Source organism: Diadema antillarum, unplaced genomic scaffold (genome assembly GCF_040938485.1).
Source record: "Diadema antillarum isolate AM-2024a unplaced genomic scaffold, OU_Dant_1.0 seq00000889_RagTag, whole genome shotgun sequence".
NCBI lineage: Eukaryota > Metazoa > Echinodermata > Echinoidea > Diadematoida > Diadematidae > Diadema > Diadema antillarum.
This window is the reverse complement of record NW_027271753.1, coordinates 1,778,045-1,797,773: the sequence shown is the minus strand read 5'-3', so window position 1 is coordinate 1,797,773 and position 19,729 is coordinate 1,778,045. Positions and strand designations below refer to the sequence as shown.

The following is a 19,729-nucleotide window of genomic DNA, read 5'->3' as shown; positions in this document are numbered from 1 at the left end:
CACGATGTATCCGCCTGGCCATAACGCCCCGATGACAAATAAGGTGAAAAGAACTCGGCTCCAGTCATCCGCTCACTTCATCTGCTCAGCATTTTACAGTCACAAATTTATGGGTATAGAGTGTGTGCTTATGTGACTGTGACAAACTTTGTATTCATACATTGTCAAACACGATATATTTGCGTCATGAAATTTTCGCGAATTGGAGCCGATAGCCTTCTTCGTGGTATGAAATTTTCATGAATTGCCGCTGGCATTCAATACATATAGCGTAGGTAAGAACTTTCGTGTGCATTTTGATTTCTCATATCTTGGCTCTCAGGAAATTCACGAAATTAGAATGCACGCGAACATTGCTTGTTTTACAGTAGGTCTGCTACAAATTTGGTAGGTTTATTCTATTGTTTTACCAGCCTGCCTATTTGTTGTTCATCAAGCATATTGTCCATTCCACTTTGTGTCCGCTCTAGTACTGTCTAATACAATCCCTGTACAATGCGTGATAGACTCTCCCGACAATGAAATTTTGTGTCTTCTGTCATGGGTTCATTTAATCATGAAGACAGCATACAATGAAAGTTTTTTCTTTAAAATGTCATGCTTTCATCTCACAGTGTCTGAAGTGTCTCAGTTTCAGTTACTCTTTCATTTTAGTACTACTTTTTCCCCATGATTTTCCACTGCTCTTTGTTTCCCATGATTTTCCACTTCTCTTTGTTTCCTGTTTGTACTGAAAGAGCAAGAGCCCTTCAGTTTTGATTAATATGCCTGCCCTCATTATACATATTGAAGTATATGAGCATTATTCCAAATGACCCATTTGTAATTCTTTTAATGCGTATAGTATTCTCTGTGCTATACTTAATTCAGTTTGTTCATCTATCTCTTTTCTAACTTTTTTCTGCCTATCATGTGTATATACTAAGCAGACAGAAAGTTTGAAAAGCAACAATCATGTAAATGAGCAGAATTTTAAACAACCAAGTGTAAAGATGCTATACCCCCCCCCCCTTTCCGTGTCATATGAGAACTGGCTTGCTATGGTATGCAGTCAATTTTTGATACATTACAAATATTCATTGCAACTCTGTTTAAAAGTAAGTCATGTTTGTTGATTGTTTGATGTAGCTTTACATCTTACCACACCAATGATGAACATAGTTCATGTTCAGTGTTCCAGGATTACCAAGCATTGTACAGTAAATATAAGGATAAAGCTTAAAGGACAATATACATTGTATATTATTACTTTTTGGGGGGTGGGGGGGGGGTGGGAGGGAGAAGAAAGGGATTTTAAAAGGGAAGTAATAGATATGGGGAGGATTAAGCAAATTGGTTTAGGACTTTGTTTTCTATGCTGAGTGATAGATTGTTTGATCCATGTATGTGTCTTTTTCCTGCAAGCATCACGAAAAAACAAAAAAATCCTTGTGATTTTATATCCCCCGTACTATCAGAACGGATTTTCAAGTTGATGTTATCAGCATGCAGACATTTCATCTCATCGTTAAAAAAACAAAACAAAACAAAACCAAGAGAGTATGAACCGCTTTGACGTCATTTGTCACAGACTGACAAGTGGGTATGTCGGTTTGTGTGTCAGTTTCCAGTGATCTCAGGGACAAGGCCTCTTCAATCATACAGGAAGACGAGTGCTCGTCTGCTGATATTCAACACCGATGTTGATGTGGCAGGATGCGTTGAGGATTATTTGTCAAAAGTCAATGCCTGTAGATTCATTACGTATCTAGCACAAAAAGCCTATATTAGGTTAATGTGCTGGCATTCCGTGCTGCTTCATCATTGGTCAGAAATATTCGCATGCAAGGATGTCTGTCCAGCTCTCTGTTGGATAATCAAAGCCTGATTTGACGCAGTTGCAACCGTGAGATTACCGTCAATTCCTAAAACTCTGTGACTAATCTTTTTTTTTTAATGGAATATCTAACATAAAGCAAATAGCAGTTGATGAATGAACAGTCGATGTGTATGTGAAAAGAATATATTCGAAAAGAATGTTGAAAAGTTAAATGCCAATTTTTTGTGGGCTATTTCACAGGGGGAAAAAAATAACCAGGTAAAGAGGATGCATGGAACTCAATTTGCCATTTCGTTGATTGTGTTTCAAATGTTGAGTTTTGTTGCCTTCGTGACTGTGGCAGTGTTGTTTAGCATCACTGCTACACAAGTTCTCCTGTCTTAATTGTGGTGTGTCTACAAAGTATGGTAATTTGGCAGTCTATGTTAGATGTTATTTTGCTACTTTATGCATACACATACCAGCAAATGAATGTGTGCATGGTATGGTGATGCATGATGGGATTGAGCACATTGATGTTTGACTTTGCGTCACTTGGGTAACACACAGAAGGTCAATGAAAATTGTCATGATTGTCAAAAAGAAATATTATTTTCAGTTTTAAAAAGTCTGTCTACCCATCTGATGTTCAGTGTCTATGTCTGGATCCAAACAGCAATGCTGGAATTGTGTTCTAAATTGTCCTACAGTGTTTGCTGTGTGTGAATACAAATTTGCCCTTTGGCAGGTCTGTTGTGATGTACAGAAATCACGATTTTGCATTTCCATAGGTCGTCAGTATAGTTGTTTCAAAACATTGGCTAGGAGTCAAAGTTTGCTTCTTTTTTCTTCTTTTTTTTACGCTAATTGTTACCTGGCTCTCATATGTGCACTTAAATAGTCATGTGATGTATTTTTGAAAGAGGAATGACAGCCAAAGTTGCTGAACCTTTGCTGTTTTGATGAATTTATGTGTGGGTGGACATACAGTGTAGTATCAGAAGCCTTGCTCTGTAACATTTCAATTCAAGGATAGAAGTGTAAGATCAATCTAGATCTATTGTACTGTGTTCATTATTCTGAATGACCACCTAACATATTGATGATCATCTCTTGATTTCTCCATGTCTTCTTTTGTCTTAAATTTCACAGGACATTTGGGAAATATGCTGAAAAGAAACTGATATAATTAGATATTACCTTTCTACCCCTTTTTAGATTTTTCTTTTTCTGTTAGCAATTTTGCGAATTATTTATCTTTTATCCGGAGAAGAAACTGACCTTTAAATTAGCGGTGGTTATGATATGTTCTCAGGAATTAGCTGGCAGTGCTAACTACGTAAATCAAATCTGATTGCTTGAGGTAATGATTACTGTTATATTTGTGTTTTTGTTGAAGGTCAAATCATTTATCAAAGGAACAAACTGTCAATACTTATCTGTGAAAATAAAGGCATTCCCAGGGACTAGAACAAGAGGAAGAATTCCCTCCGACTTGTCAGCCAGCCAGCTCGCTAAAGATGACCTCCATATTGGTACGTGAGTCAGCTATCAAATAGAATTTATATCTACCTCTGCATTTTTCCCCCTCCCTTCTCCCCCCATCCTTCTCTCCCCCACACAGGTTCTGACGTTGGACTGATCCAGAAAAGCCCCACCAGGAAATCCCCACCTACAGCCTCACCATGGGCACAGTGATGAGCAGTCATAAGAAGGGGAGGAAGGTGATCGCCGCTGACATGCCAGACATGCCGGCTGAGTGGCAAAAGACGGAGCGGAAGATCGAGTCCGCGTCGCCGATCGCCAACACGGAGAAGGACGCGGCGGCGGGCGACGCGGAGCAGGAGGCAAAGTTTGAGGAGCAGCGTCTGATGGTGGAAGACAGCATGGAGTATTTGCAGAGCAACGACGACTATGCCACGGAGGAGTGCTTCAAGATCTACGACACCCTGCGACGGGCAAGCACCATCAAGCCCAAATCAAAACGGGTGATGCTGGCAGAGCATCTGGTGGATCTGGGTTACTGCGAGCTTTTCATACGAATGTGGAACGATCTGAACAGCTACCAGCTCTATGTTGATGAGCCAGTGCCAAAGGCTAAACAGGCTCTGTCAAACTTGAAGAGGATGTTGGGAAGCTACTGGAATTTCACCGACTGCTCCGATAAGGTGTGCAGAGAGTTCGGCAAGAGCAAAGCTCTGGAGTTACTTGCCGAAGGGCTGAAAGACCCAGAGCTGAGTGTAGACAAACTTATCGACGATGGGAAGAGGTATGTTGTCAAAGGAATTCTCGGTATCATGCATAATTGTTGTAGACGGATAATGAAAAACCGCCAGCGATGTTACCACGTTATTGATCAGCTGCAGGAGCTTTCCACTTCCTCGTATCTCATTGTCCGTTCTAAGGCATTCATCGTGGTGGCGTATGTTGCCAAAAAATCAGAAATTGAGAAACTCGAGACCAACGAGGCCTGCATGAAATTCATGCTCAAAATGCTGGAAGAAGCACTGGGGTACAAAAACCATGTGACCAAAAAATACGGCTTCTCAGCCCTCGAGACCCTTCAGGGAATCTGTCAGCTGGCAATGAATGACTCCAATAAGCGTTTGATCATGGAGCTAGGGGGCTTGCCACTCATTGGCAGAATGCTCCAGGACAAGTTTTCTGACGAGGAGAAGGAGATTGCGGCTACCACCATCTGGCAGCTTGCTTTCGTGGACGAGAACAAGGAGAGAGTGCGACAAGAGCAAGACATCATCAAGGGTAAGTCACTTTTATGTGTTGTTTGAAAGTTTGCGTGGTGTTGTAAATGAGGGAGGGGGGTTGGTGGTAACACCATGTGTATGTAGTCTTTGAAAGTCACTCGTAAACTTGACCCCACTATTTGTAAGTCACCATACTTTGAGATTTGTCTTATATAATACTGTTCATTTGGAAAGAGAATTTGGGGGAGATGTTTGCCAAGGAAGGCAATATCTGTATGCATCTTTCCAAATATTTGAACAATTGTATGAATATTCATTATTTTAATTTTCAATATGTGTAGAAGTATTTGGTCTATTTCTTGTGAAGATGTAATAAATTAGGCAGTTTGAGAACCACTGCAATGCATGTGGTGAGATGGTGAATTTTAATCCCTTGTTTGTGATGTATAATAAAAGTTTATGAGGTGCCAATAACTATGAGCTAACATAATTTGAGAACAGAGAGTCAAATGTAATGAATTCATCGAATTGAAAGGGATTATGATTTGTGCACATTTGACTTGCAGCCTTGATGGTATTAAAGAACAACGACAGTCCAACTATCAGAGACTCGTGCACGGGGGCGCTGTGGGAGATTTACGACTCCAAGGTGCCGCTGGGTCTCCACAACGAGAAATCTGAGCGCTCAGTCAGCTCCTCGACACTATCCCTGAGCAGCGAAGCGCCACACATCATGATCAGCTACCAGTGGGACAGCCAGGAGAGAATGATTGAGGTCAGGGATCTTCTCATCAAGGCCGGCTACAATGTCTGGATGGACATCGACAAGATGGGTAGGTACAAGCACTCCCTCACCAGGGGTGGATCCAGGAATTCTGTAAAGAGGATGGGGGGAGGGGGTGCAAAAAATGTTTCTGGTGCCACTTCTGGGTTTAATCACCTGACAAGGAAAAAGAAAAAAGAAAAGGCTCTTGTGCAATTTTTAGCTCACCTGAGCCAAAGGCTCAAGTGAGCTATTGCGATCGCCCTTCGTCCGGCGTCCGTCGTGCGTCGTGCGTCGTCCGTCGTCCGTCGTCCGTCGTCCGTCGTCCGTCGTCCGTCGTGCGTCGTGCGTAAACTTTTTACATTTTCATCTTCTCCTTGAAAACCCCAAGACAGATTTTCATCAAACTTGGCAGGTAGCATCCCTAGGGGGTTAGAAACTCAATTTGTTAAAATGGGCACCATGCCCCACCCAGGGGGCCCCCAGGGGGGCCCAAACCCCCCAAAATTAGGGAATCTGTAAAAATCTTCTTCTCTAGAACCAGAAGTGATAGAGCTAAGTTAATACTATGAGTTAGTACATTGATGACTGTAGTTTCAAGTTTGTTCACGGCAGAATCAGGGGTGCCCCCCTTGGGACCCCGGGGAGGGGGGTGGGGAGGGGTTCTAATGGGGCCTAAATTGTACATTTTCATCTTCTTCTTGAGAACCCCATGACCCATTTTCACCAAACTTGGCAGGTAGCATCCCTAGGGGGTTAGGAACTCATTATTTTAAAATGGGCACCATGCCCCACCCAGGGGGCCCCCAGGGGTCCCAAACGCCCCAAAATTAAGGAATCTGTAAAAATCTTCTTCTCTAGAACCAGAAGTGATAGAGCTTAGTTAATACTATGAGTTTGTACATTGATGACTGTAGTTTCAAGTTTGTTCATGGCAGAATCAGGGGTGCCCCCCTTGGGACCCAGGGGAGGGGGGGGGGGGGGGTGAGGAAGGGTCCTAATGGGGCCTAAATTGTACATTTTTATCTTCTTCTTGAGAACCCCATGACCCATTTTCACCAAACTTGGCAGGTGGCATCCCTAGGGGGTTAGGATCTCAATTTGTTAAAATGGACACCATGCCCCACCCAGGGGGCCCCCAGGGGGGCCCAAACCCCAAAATGAAGGAATCTTTAAAAATCTTCTCTAGAATCAGAAGTTATAGAGCTAAGATGACACTATGAGTGAGTACATTAATGACTGTAGTTTCAAGTTTGTTCATAGGAGATCCAGGGGAGCCCCTCTTGGGGGCAAGGGGGGGGGGGGGGTTGGTTGGGAAGGTCCAAATGGGGGCCTGAATTGTACATTTTAATCTTCTTCTTGAAAACCTCATGATGTATTTTCGTCAAACTTGGCAGGTAGCATCCCTAGGGTGTCAGGATCTCAATTTATAAAAATGGGCACCATGCCCCACCCAGAGGGCCCCAGGGGGCCCCCATCCCCCCAAATTAAGGAATCTTAAAACATTTGGGCCCTTATTGTACATTTTCATCTTCTACTTGAGAACGCCTGGTCAAATTTTGGTAGAGCTGTGAATAATTTAGATTAGTGACTGCGTGAAAGGTGAACTTGCGATACTCAGGTGAGCGCTAGACCCGCGGGTCTCTTGTTTTTTTTGTTTCCCGTGCCACTTCAGGGTCTCATCAGCTGACAGGCCTAAAGAAAAAGAAAAGGGTTCTACTGCAACAAATTGACAAAGATTTTCTTCAAAAGGTTAAAGTGGGGGCACATGCCCCATTTTTTATTTTTATCTTTTTATTTCTTTTGTAACAAAAAAAAAGGTTTAAGGGGAGGGGGTGCGCCAAGTGCACTCCTGCCTTGATCTGCCACTGCTCACACTGGACGTCACAACTGACCCTGCCAACCTTGGCGATGGCATTGTACACATGGTGGTTGTGGTTCAATACACTGTAGCTGTGATTAACATCCTTTAACTGACCACAAAAGTGATACATGGGCAAACCATTAATTATCGGGACGTATTTCCTCAGCTTGGCCTAGTTTCCCACGCTGTTCAAGTCTGTTTGTTTTCTTTTTTCTCCTAACTCTTTACTGAGGAAGCAGTAATATTTAAGAGCATCGTTATTGTAATCCATTGAAAACAGTGGTCAAAGGATGGTGAAGCATACCTGAGGTGCAGATCGTGGCATCCGTGATAGTGGCAGCCTGATTCCAGAAACCACAAAATGACTTCATCTATTGTCACAAAACTCAAGGGTTTTAAGTGGCATGAAAATCACTTTATGTGCATGTTTACTCTGGGCATCCACTTAGATGGTTTGGATTAAAAGGAACAAAAGCATTCATGCTATAGTATGTTGGATTCCATGTTGCGTATCAAGTGCTTTTCACGGAGTTGCGATCTGTGCATATAGGTATTATGCGCAGCAGAGCAAATCTTGCAAAATGCAAGTGGATATATCTATAAGGGAGGGGATCGCAAGCACTAACTTCACCATGTAAATCTTCCATTTTCTCTTGATTCATGATTATCCTTAATCCCATTACCCAAAGCAAGCAAAATGAGTATGAATTGATGCACACCAAAATGAAGCAAGCCGTGCACAGGATACAATGTAGTAGCACATTATTCTTGTACCAGTTATTAAGTCCTTTTGATGTTTAAAGTGTCCACAAGATGTAGTTTCATTTAGTCTCCTCCTCTTTTTGTTCCTTTTTGTAATAATACACCCTGCTGCTTCCAAGAAGTTGAAAGGAGGTGTTTAGTCACATCATAGGGAAGTAACTTAACACAACTTTGCTGAATTTAAACCTTTTTGCAGTTCTAGAGGAGCAACAAAAGAATAATATGAAAGTTTGCTTTTTCTCCAGAGATGAAGTGCACCTCAAGTATTCTTTTCCCAATTGGAAATAGATTCGCATTGTTCTATTTTACTTTTTATATTTTCTTTTGTTCTTTGTGTGCTTTTTGTTTTATTTCATGTCTGTGTGTACTGATAGGTATATATTCTTGTTTTTTATTAATTTTTGAGAATTTCGCAAGTTGAATGCTTTAAAACGTGCTAAAATATTAACTGTGACTCCGACATAATGCGACGTGCAGGTTAACATTTCTTTGTCCGTTGCTGTACTCCGCAATCGTGAAGCTAACCACTCATGAATTGTCAGGAAGTCCTAGTTTGGGAATTAGACTCGCTGAATATGGCGTATACAGTGTGTGTGTCAGAGAATAGGAGTGGCTGTATAGTAGTGAGGACGTCTTTAGGGAAAATTCTACCAGGAACTGTTGTTGGGAAGGGATGGGAATGTTGAGGGTTATTCTTCCTGTGAGAGGATGTGACGTCAACCACCACACTCTTTACTATACTATGATATATGGAGCCAGCAGCAGAAATCACTACTGACAGTGTGGGAGATGAAATTTAAGCCATTAAGTCCCAAACCCAAACCATATTTCAGTGGCTTGGTGCTCTCCTTTGTTGTTACAAGTATGTTACTTCTCATTGTTAGTATTTCATTTTAAGTAGAATAAAAGAATTTCTTTCATTTGAACTATCTTTGTTTGACATTCAATATGCACAATTTTTTACTTCATTTAACTTTATTTGATATATGAAACAAATATGGAATACTTTTATTCAAGGCATTGTTGGTATCATTGCCCCTTGGAATCCCAAAGCCCATGCTATGATCCTCTGAGCAAGCTCCTGAAGTGATAGCGTGAAGTCCATATAATCTGTAAACTATTACAGCTTGCTCTGTACATCCTTCCCTGTATGCTTATCTCAGTGTTTCTATCTTCTTTCTGTAGATGTTATCTATCATACCTGAAGAGCCACTACTTCCATTCTCATTACAATGAATTAAAAAATTTTGAGGTTCGATCAAAGCCATCCAAACAACGTGAATCCACTTTTAGTCACATTGGTATCATTTGAAAAGTCTGTATTTTTTTTTCTTGATATGGCAAATTAGGTGAGAAATAATTGGCACAAAATGAAATCTTAGTATGTGTATATTCTGGTGCCTTGTAAATGCCATTTGTCATGGAGCAGATGGTGGCAATTGCTCCCATGAAATTTCTGTATGCTAAGCCAATCATAAATTCTACCCACAAGCATAACCCTAACCCCAATTCTAATTGTCGTATCAAACTATCACCACCCTAACCCTAATCCCTTGGAGAAAATAAGACCACAGAGCAATTGTCGCAGGAGCAAATGTCGTGTCGCCGAGCAGATGCTGTCTGAGAAATATTTGCAAACAGAAAATCGACTGCACAGAGACCAAACATATGAAGGATTTGACAAAGGGTCTTACTGTGTTCCCATGAAACAATGCAGTGAATCATTGTGGATTACTCTCCCTATCACATCTGACTTGAACAGAGATTATCGTGAAAGCGTGAGTAATTCAATCATGAGTTTGAAGCCGGAGATTTTGGCACTGAGGTAAGTTCCGGTGACTACATTTTGGTCACAGAACCCAGTGCCAAGTTTCCCCAAAACCAGTTGAATCATGTGATGGAAAATATTAGTATCCATCGTCAAGGCAAGACCTCTGTTGTGCTCCAAGGGATGATGTTTTCTTAGTTTAGCCTGAGCCCCAGGCCCCCTTTACTTGTTAAAAGGGAACCAAAACCCAAAGAGAAATGTGGATTGAGTGAAAGCAGCAACATTTAATAGTAGCTAGAACACATCAGTGAAGGTTTGAGGAAAATCGGACAATCGATGCAAAAGTTGTGTATTTTTAAAGTTTTGGAGTTGGAATCGCTGGATGAGGAGACTACAAGAGGTTATGACGTATTTGTGGACAACAATATAAAGAAAATACAAAGGGAATTCCACAAAAATTCATTTTTCATGAAAGTTACACATTCCATCAACTTGATACTGACATATGTTAAGGGTAGCTATTATTCCCCCTGCTTTTTGAAAGCGGTTAGTGAAGTGCTCTGTCATCATGGTAGAAAAGTGAATTTTTGTGGTATTTTCTTTATATTTTCTTTATATTGTTGTCCACACATACGTTATCACCTCTAGTAGTCTCCTCATCCATCGGTTCCAACACCAAAACTTTAAAATTCATAACTTTTGCATCGATTGTCCAATTGTGACAGTGCACCTCAAAACGAACATAAAGTCGCACACACTGATTTTGCGTGAGGACTGAAAATAAGTGAAATGGGTCAACCTAGCCGAACTTGACTTTTTCATATTTCCTGAAAGAGCGGGTCTTCTTTTACATTATGCTAAAATTTGGTATCATAAAACGGGCAGGAAAGTGTTTTTTTAGCAGTTTATCTCCAACATTTTTGGTAGAATAGTGTGATTAGGTGTGTCTTTAGAATCCCTTTTTCATTTCTGAAAAACCTTGTCCACACTCTTCACTTTCAACTCTAATAACTTTTAAAAGAATAATGCTACTGCTTTGAAAGTTGGCATTAATTATGGACAGAGTGTGTTAATGAGGCATGCTTAATTTCAGTGTAATCTGATAATCCCTTCATTGTTGTTACTCTGGTGGTTTACTTCCTGTTTTTTGTCCCATTCATCGCACAGCCAGCACGGTTTGGTAAAGATTAAGCGCTTGAATAGACACTGTACTTCAGAGCCTCTTTTCTCAGTTCACACTTTTCCTGAGTTTGTGCTTTCTTTCCAATATTTAGATATTTTAGCAGAGTCCATTTGATTTGAGTTATACATCATTTTAAAGCTTAAAGTCTGCTCTTTCAGAATATGGTCTTAACTAAAAATTCATGTCTGGCGACTTTTTGTTTGTTTTGAGGTGCAGGGTCACAATTTACCTCAAACTTTCACTGATATGTTCTACTTATGTTGCTTCTTTCACTGAATCCACATTTCTCTTTGGGTTTGGGTTTCCTTTAAATGTGGAGTAGATAAATCATTCACAAGGACAGTGTATATTCCCCTCTGCACACCTTTCTTCAATAATACCTTTACTGTGATCTTAGCAGCACATTTTTAATCTAGCATTCATTTAACAATAGCATACATTCATTAACAGAGATGGCATGCACTTAACCCACTTAGGACAGACCAATTTTGCTACAACACGCATTTCCCATAGACACCGTCCTGCCTGAGTATACTCAGAACTCGTCCTCAACGGGTTAACTACAATTAATTCCACACAAGTCTAGAAGTGAGGCTAGTCATCAGTAAGTCTGTTAAGGTCCGTAACTATGAAGGGAAGCAGAATTAGGTTAATTGCTCTATATTTCCTGTAACTTATAATTGATTGTGCAAACTAGATAAAGTGGTTCCTATTCATGCATGAACTTGCATACTGGGTTTCCTTGTTGCTGATATCATGTGTGTATTTTTTCTTGTTTTTCTTATGCGCCTGAAGGACAGGAGGTATTCACGTACATCAGTACCGGTATTCTGCATTAAAACTATTATTATCAGACCTTGCTAATGATTGTAATCAAATCTTCCGGTCTTAATATCCCACCACATGATACACTCTAATGCAAACACAGTGCCTCTGTTAAAGCCATCACACAAAAAAATGAAAAATAATGCTTATTGAAAGTTCTTAGTAAATATTTGGGTGGAAACAGTAAAAAACACATCATCTCTAAAGTTAATTATCATCCCACTTTTGTAGACAGCTTACATACCGGTAGTATGGAAAGATCATGCCATATATGTAAACATCCTCTATTCAATTTGCTTTTTGTTGGTTTTCATTTTCCTCTGAAGTTTGCAAAAGGTTTAAGAACGTCAAGGCTGAAGACACAGTCTTATCTAACTTGTGTTGGAAATCATGAGCCTCGATGAGAAATAGGTGCCTAACCTTGAATGTGCAGTAAGCAAGCTGTGAGCAATACTCCTGTAAGTCTAGGATACAGTGGACTCCCATTATAACGAGGTCCTTGGGACCAGCAGTTTTCTTTTGTTATATCGAAATTGCGCTATAACCAAACAAATAAACAATAAAAATACATAGAGTGGATAATGTTGCGAGCCTGAATTTTTACTTCGCTGTAACCGGAATTTCATTATAACCATGTTCATTATAAAGGGAGTGCACTGTATCATACAGTGGCTGGCTACAATTAATGCTTCTGTAATCAATGCATGGCATGATAGTCAGAAAAACAAACAAATCATTTATCTATAAAGTATGTCAGTGTTTTTCCAGGGAAACTATTCTACGCTCAGGTCCAGATGGCTTTCGTTTACTTCACATGGTATTATGTGAACTTGAAAACATTGCACTTCTCTGATATGACCATCGTGTGGAAACTGTAGGTACTGTAAAACCATGAATTTTTATGGAACTTTTGTAAAGTTCAAGAGGAGCCAAGGTCTTCAAAAGTAAAATGTATGCTAAAGTTTTTTGTCAACACAATGCATTGAGTACCAGTGGCAATTCGCAAAAGTTCCATTCTGTGAAAAAAAAAAGACCTTTGGCTCCAATTCACAAAAATTCCATTCCGCAAATTTTTGTAGCTTTACAGTTTTATGAGGCCTCCATCCATTTCAAGCTTAATCGCTTACGATGGTGGTCTCCTGCATTCAATGATCTCTGTTGTTTACTGAAAAATACTGTATACCTTATCTTATGTTTCTGTGTATCTACATTGCTCAATGCAATCACCTATGTGTATCTATTTATGTACTGCTATCGATTTATTTCACTGCACTTCTTATTCTTTGTCTTTGTACTTTTTGAAGTTTGTATTCAAATTTTATCTGATTGAATGCAGAAATAAAAACAAACAAACAAGCAAACAAACAAACAGTATTTTACATCAGCTGCAATACATCTACCAGTGTTCATATCTGTGCGTGTAGTATATCAAACATGATGGCAATGCAATGCCATGAGAAGTTAGTGTTTTGGATCAGCATTTTCAGCAGTCGTTCCCCAAAAAAGTTTTGGGGATGACAAACTTTAACTCCAAGCATTCAAACTTTAAAAACTCTTGAGTGATGTAATCTGTTCCAAAACCATGTGTTTGTTTTGTTTTTTTCTTCCCAAACAGCGGGAGACATCCTCGGTGCTATGGCCCAGGCTGTTGAGAGAGCTGCTGTTGTCTTGGTCTGCATGACTCAAAAGTACTCAGAGAGCCACAACGGAAGAACAGGTACATTTGGGTGTCTGTCTTGCAGCAATATATCACATACCACTGGTACACACACCACTAGTCCTTACTGTTCATGTCATCATCAAGTCATGGGGATGGGGGGGGGGGGGGCGATATGACCCCTCTTCATCAGATCAAGTGGAGATATGGTTATAATCACACCAGATTCTTAGAAATGTGAGTGGTTGAATAGATAAAAGGATGGATGGATAGATCAAGAGGAAGAAGTGTGATTGTTTAGATGGATGGATGGATAGTTAAACAGAGAGATTGCAAGATGGATAGATAGATGGATGGATGGATGGGGCAAATAAGTTTAGTTTAATTTACACCCACTCCCAAGGTATGTTAACCCTAACTTACCTGGGCTATTTAGCAAGCTTGAATTCCTGTGGGGGGGCCATTATGGCCCCCCTTCAGATCTCGGCCGTTGATCGCGCGATCGCCGCAAAATTTTGCATGAACATAAAGCCGGATGTTATATACAAGACTGTTAAGTTCAATTTTCAAAGAATTTGCATATTTTATTTTAAATTAATTAATTATGCAAATATATGTAAAAAAACTCATTTTTGTCTGTAATTGGCTTATAAAAACTTATGGAATGTTGATTTTTGCTGTAAATATTCCTTGTGACATTCTGAACATTTGTGTGTAAAAAAAATTCAGTATCAAAATAATTTCTTATGTTTTTTATTGTTTTATCAATATTTATGTATTTCTCTTTTTTTAACTTTTGTTTTTGTTTTTATTTTCAGCAGAATTTGTCATACACATTTTATGAAGCATAATTATACTAAAATGAATTGATTTCAGCCATTGAAATTAAAAATGAATCTTTATCTAAATTAATTGAAAAAACACAATTTGTATTGACTTTGTACACAAAATCACGTTTTTGAGCAATTTTGGGGTTGACTGAAAATTTTTTGAAGGGGCGTGGCTTCGGAATGGTATGCCCGGGCGCGACAAATTTGGTCTCAAAAGTTGCGTGAGACTTGAAAGTAAAAAGTCAGTGAGCGGCGCGGTCAAAAAAATTTGCGCGGCGGAATGGTCGCGGAATTCGTCGAGAGGGGGGCCATTATGGCCCCCCCTTCCCCCCAGGTAAGTTAGGGTTAATAGATAGAGAGAAAGAGAGAGAGAGAGAGTGAAGGGGTGAGAGGTAGAAACATAGATAGACATGCTGACAAACAGACAGAAAGTAATTTAAACAACTTTTATTGGAGCTTCTGATGCACAATTAGATGTCTATTGATTCCTCCAACAACTCAGCAAATGCTTTCAGCTGCTGACTTTAAATAATATTGTATCAGCTACTTTGTATTTTTACATTAATGTGATAAAACTTAAGTCAATAATTTGATTTGAAAGAAACTGAACATTGTAATGTTTCAGTCATAGCTGCCACATTGCTTATGATTCAGAAGAGCTATGTTGCAATTATACATCATTCCTCTAATATTCAATATTTAAAGGGATTGTATAGTTTTGGTTGAGACCTGACTTAAAGTTTTTAACGTTTTTGGTGAGATAATGAGAAATCTCTTATTAAATATGAAAGAGCATATGATTCCAAGAGGGATTCAACATTTATTTGATGAAAATTGGGTTTAAAATGGCTGAGATATCCAAAACAAAGCAGTCCTAATAAAAGGTGACACCCACCTTTCATTAAGATTGCTTTGTTTTACTTTGTTTTTTAATGTTTTAGTAATTTTCATCTAATAAGCTTTGAATTCCTCATAGAATGGTATGTTCTGTATTATTTCAAAGTTTCTTGGTATCTCAAAAAAATTCAAAAGCCCAATCCTCATCTCCTCTAATACTATACCGTTCCTTTAACCTGGCCTATATGTTTTACAAACTCTTGTGCTAAAAAAAAATCAATCATACATCTACTCACAAAATCTACCAGCATCACACATCACGGCAGTGAGAGAGTTCATTGGCTCAATATTAAAGTACAGTCTGAAGTCATAATTGATGCCAGCAGTCCCATGCTTGCTTGTTCATTTGTAGGTCACCCCTTTGCCCAAGCCCAATAAGTGTGGCAGAAATCTGTTAACAAATGGCAGACATTGGTCTAAGCTGTGTGACAAAAGGGCAGACACTATCATAGTCCATTAGCAGGGGATAGACACGGTTCCTCCACTCGACTCGCACAGGAAATCATGTTAAATCAAAGCAGATTAAAGGCTGAACTAAGTAGGTGTAGCATGGCTGTGTGTGAGATTGTGGGATAGTTTTGGCTGCCTGTTCTTCTACTGAGCAGATGTTGTCATTAGTGAATACAATAAAACTTGTGTTATGAAACACACTCTTTCAGTTCTTGTGAAAGCTATGTTATTGCCATTCGTGAATATTCATGATGAATTTGACAGTATTCCTCTGCATTTGTAGACATTTGAAGGAAAGTCTGCATTCATTTTCCATGGAGAAAAAGAAAATGTTATAAAGGATGTATTTGATAGAGTCATTGCCAGGCATTCCAGCCGTCAACTTTTGACAAAATTCTGGTTTAAATTTGAACAAGGGAGATGAATTTCCATGCTTAATTGCTGACTAATCAGAAATTATTATTCTGTGCTATAAGAAGTATGAGCAGAAAATGCTGCCTTAATTTGTATCTGCATGTGTTTAATTCCAATTAATCTCAACAGGAGAGGGTGGCTTGTGGAGATAATTGAGTTTGATCTTGATGGCATAACCTTACAGCAATGGGGCTGGCAGTAAAGTGGCGGTTGGGTATTATACAATCAGTGAAACCCTCGAGGAGTGAAAACTTCATCTTGATTTCACTTGGCATCAACTCCTCTTTTTATCCAACCCTACCCCTCCCTCTACCCCCCCCCCCCCCCTCCCCCTGTAGAGGCAACGTATGCCTACAAACTGAAGAAGCCGATTATACCACTTCAGCTGGAAGAGGGCTACGACGCTGATGGTTGGTTGGGGGCGCTTGTCGGCACGTTGCTCTACTACAAGATGTACTCAGGCCAGGTGGCGTCAGACAATCTTCAGCCTCTTGTCAAGGAACTTGGAGACAGGGGCAGGCTTCCAAAGAAAGTGTCCGTCAAGCCAAATGGTCAGTATGTTTGAAAAGTAATAATGTCTTTCAATTTGTGGAGATAGAATTCTGTAAAATTCCTGTTACTGGTATCACCCAACATAAACTGCAAGAAATATGGCATGTTAACATTTAGTTGTTTATAATAGATTTCATTATGTCATCATTGATTTGATTTTTCCCTTGTCATTTACGCTTGATCAGTCTCATTTTACACTGCTTCCTTTTTACTAGTTTTTGTTCAGAATGCACTGTTTTCATGTGATTTGTTTATGTTTGGATATGCTGTATAATGCACAAACCAATGTAAGATATATAAAATTCAAACATTTTTGTTCTTGTACATGTATTGTACCAGTATATGATACTTACAGTTATTTACATTTACATATAATTACATAAAAATCTTATGGGTATGTCATGTACAATTTCTGTATGCATCCTCGTGCACTTATTAATACTTTTTAAGGTATTAGATCATAGATCTATCAAGAATGTAGTTACCCAGTGCTAACAATCAATATAATCAGTGTCTTGAGGTATACAGCTGTATGCAAGCTGTGGGTCTTTAACGTAGACCATTCAAAATGCCTCACCACATGATTACAGCAGTATACTGCAGTGTGCCTGTCTTCAATCAAAGCTGTGTACAAATGGTGCATTTCCACAGTGATCAAGCGTTATGCCTGATTTTGGCTGCGCTTTTGAGGCACGTTAAGTGTGTATACACACACTATTTCAATAACACGCAAGTCGTATCCCATACTTGTTCACAGACACAGGCGCACACAATCACTCCTTAATAGATTATCAGTATTCTTACCACATATGATCCCATCAACTAATGTGAGAAATTGTGCATTCCTTTTTCCAGCATTCCATGATATGTCATATTGTGACTGGCTTTATATACAACCTACTGCCTATAATACTTCTTCATCAAAATGCCACATTTCATGGGAACTAGAATTACATATGATAATCAGATTGTGGATTGCATATTTACACTTGACATGCTATCCACCAGATATGATTACAACCTTAAACCCTGAGAGTTCCACCTTTTTATTACTTAATGCACGTATCGCCGAGGCAGCTTTGCAGTTACTCTAACGCGAGTCGGGTGCCTCTCGTTATCTGGGAGCGCTGAGAACTGATGATGATGATATGACTTATCAAGGAAATGACTCTTAGACACACCATGGGGGCCCTTGTGGCTCGTATTACAAAATTAGTTTGCTTTCAGAATTAGGATCATAACAAGTCAGCAAATGTAGCTTTAAATTAAGTCTTGCATGTAATTTGCTAGTGATACAGTATGTGTTATTAGCAGGGACGCTGGTCGATATTAAGTCAGCCTTAATTTGTTGAATCATGTAATTGGTGAGACCCTAGAGTATTATGTTCCACGCTGCCTGCATATTGTTTTGTGTGGTTTATTTGATTTTCAACTTGTGTATGAGTGTGTTTTTGTTGAGTTTTTGCTTCTTTGGAGGGTTTTTTTTTTTTGGGGGGGGGGGGGGTTGTGTATGTGTGTGTGCTTGTGTATGTTTCTTTGCAGTCTGTGTCATTTGCCTCCATATTTTGTTTTCTAAGGGCAGAATCATGGAGTTTGTTTCTGAGATTATCCCATTTGTTATCAAAGGGTGTGTACAGTTCTGGGTGAGGTGAGGACTTAACTTTTAACATTTTGCGAGATATTCAGAAACCACTCTATGAGATGTCAAAGAGCATGCAGTTCTAAGGGGTATCAAAAGTTTATTTGATGAAAATTGGTTTTGAAATGGCTGAGATATCCAATAACAAGGTGAAACAAGGAGATCCTAATAAAAGGCGTGGCCACTCGCCTTTCATTATTATCACTTTTTTGGATATCTCAGCCATTTGAAAACCAATTTTCATCAAATAAATGTTGAATCCTTCTTAAGATTACATGCTCTTTCATATTTCATAACAGAGGTTTCTCATTGTCTCACTTAGGAATGTTCAAAACATGAATCCCCACCTCAACCAGTACTGTACAGTCCCTTTTACTTTCATCTACAGGCATTAGAAGACACGAGAATATAGTATTTGCTGCAATGTATGTCTCGTATCATATTGTTAACTTATTTTATAATGAAGAGGATGATGCTCTGAGAATTGTCCTCATGTTTTCTCAGTTTTGTAAGATACTTCTTGTCAATGATAAATTTCATGTTTAACCCATTGAGGACAAGTCCCAAGTATACTTGGGCAGGTGCCTATGGGAATTGTGTGTTGCACCAAAATCATTCGATCACCAACGGGTTAAGATTTTCACAGTAAAATGTATGGAAGGTGAGGATGAACAACATTTCATCCTGCAGCTGAGTATGAGGCTCCATTCTTCATTGTTGAGTGATTCAGTTTTGCAACTATGCAACCCCTGCCCCTTTCTTCTCGGTACCATGTGTAGTAGTAGATAGTGTTGGAACAAGTGATGCTGTTGTTTCATCTGTCGCAAGCAAAATGATGTGTCTTGTTTTGTCCCGCAGGTATTGTCCCCCACAAATCTATCCTGACAACAAGTCCACCGCCCCGCCCTGAGGCCCCTGCACTCCCGGCAAAATCGTCCATCAGGAGCGCCCCAAACGCGGTGGCCATCTCCAAGTGGACTCCAGAGCAGGTCCGCAGCTGGCTGGAGTCCAACAACGTCCACAATCTGCACGAGACGCTCTGCACCCTCAACGGAGAGCAGCTGGTGCAGATGCGGAAGCAGCTTGCCCGGGCTCCGGAGTTCTTCCACCGGATCCTGCAAGACGAGCTCCACCTGGGCTTCGTGAGCATTCTCAGCCTGACCGCTGCTCTGGACAAGCTGCCAGTTTGAGGTGCGGTTACGGACGATCCTTGGCTGCATGTGGCGGAGGCTAGTCTGAGTGGGATGCAGGGATGCCTTCGGCAGTTTTGAGGATCATCATATGAACCCTCCACATGGGGTTCCCCTTCTTGACACAACCTTGGGCTGGTCTTGACAGATGCACCCTGGGATTTGGCATGCTGCCAGCAAAAAGAAGGACACTAAACCTTTGGGTGATGCCAGGGTGCATGTAGCTTCCTCTCTACAGTGTCTGGAGGATAGTGTCTCTTTGTGTACAGATGAGTGTCCTGTACAACTGGGAAGGGGGCAAGGAAGAGGTATGATGGTGTTGATCACTCTGGAAAGTGAGATCCCATATCAAGCAGTGCTTTGTGTGGTGTTTCAAAAATTTGACCATGTTGTTTCGGTCTCCAGAGGAAAGAAGGAGAGTGATGTCCATGT

The 19,729-nt window shown here is 40.0% G+C and overlaps 1 protein-coding gene across 2 annotated transcripts in view; it reads left to right on the top strand.

The window, feature by feature from the left end:
• The window catches only part of LOC139740877 (uncharacterized), a 28,377-nt gene extending 9,080 nt beyond the window's left edge, over positions 1-19,297 (top strand). Inside the window, exons 1-6 of one of the 2 annotated variants that reach the window (XM_071651462.1) lie at positions 1,748-1,885; positions 3,423-4,561; positions 5,070-5,336; positions 13,284-13,385; positions 16,255-16,467; positions 18,966-19,297. In XM_071651462.1, the coding sequence (XP_071507563.1) occupies positions 3,484-4,561; positions 5,070-5,336; positions 13,284-13,385; positions 16,255-16,467; positions 18,966-19,297 (1,992 nt within the window). In that variant the 5' untranslated portion in view covers positions 1,748-1,885; positions 3,423-3,483. Of the gene's footprint in view, positions 1-1,747; positions 1,886-3,422; positions 4,562-5,069; positions 5,337-13,283; positions 13,386-16,254; positions 16,468-18,965 lie in introns of those variants that run through there. The other variant, XM_071651463.1, reaches the window with a different exon arrangement.
• Positions 19,298-19,729: the final 432 nt, after the last annotated feature.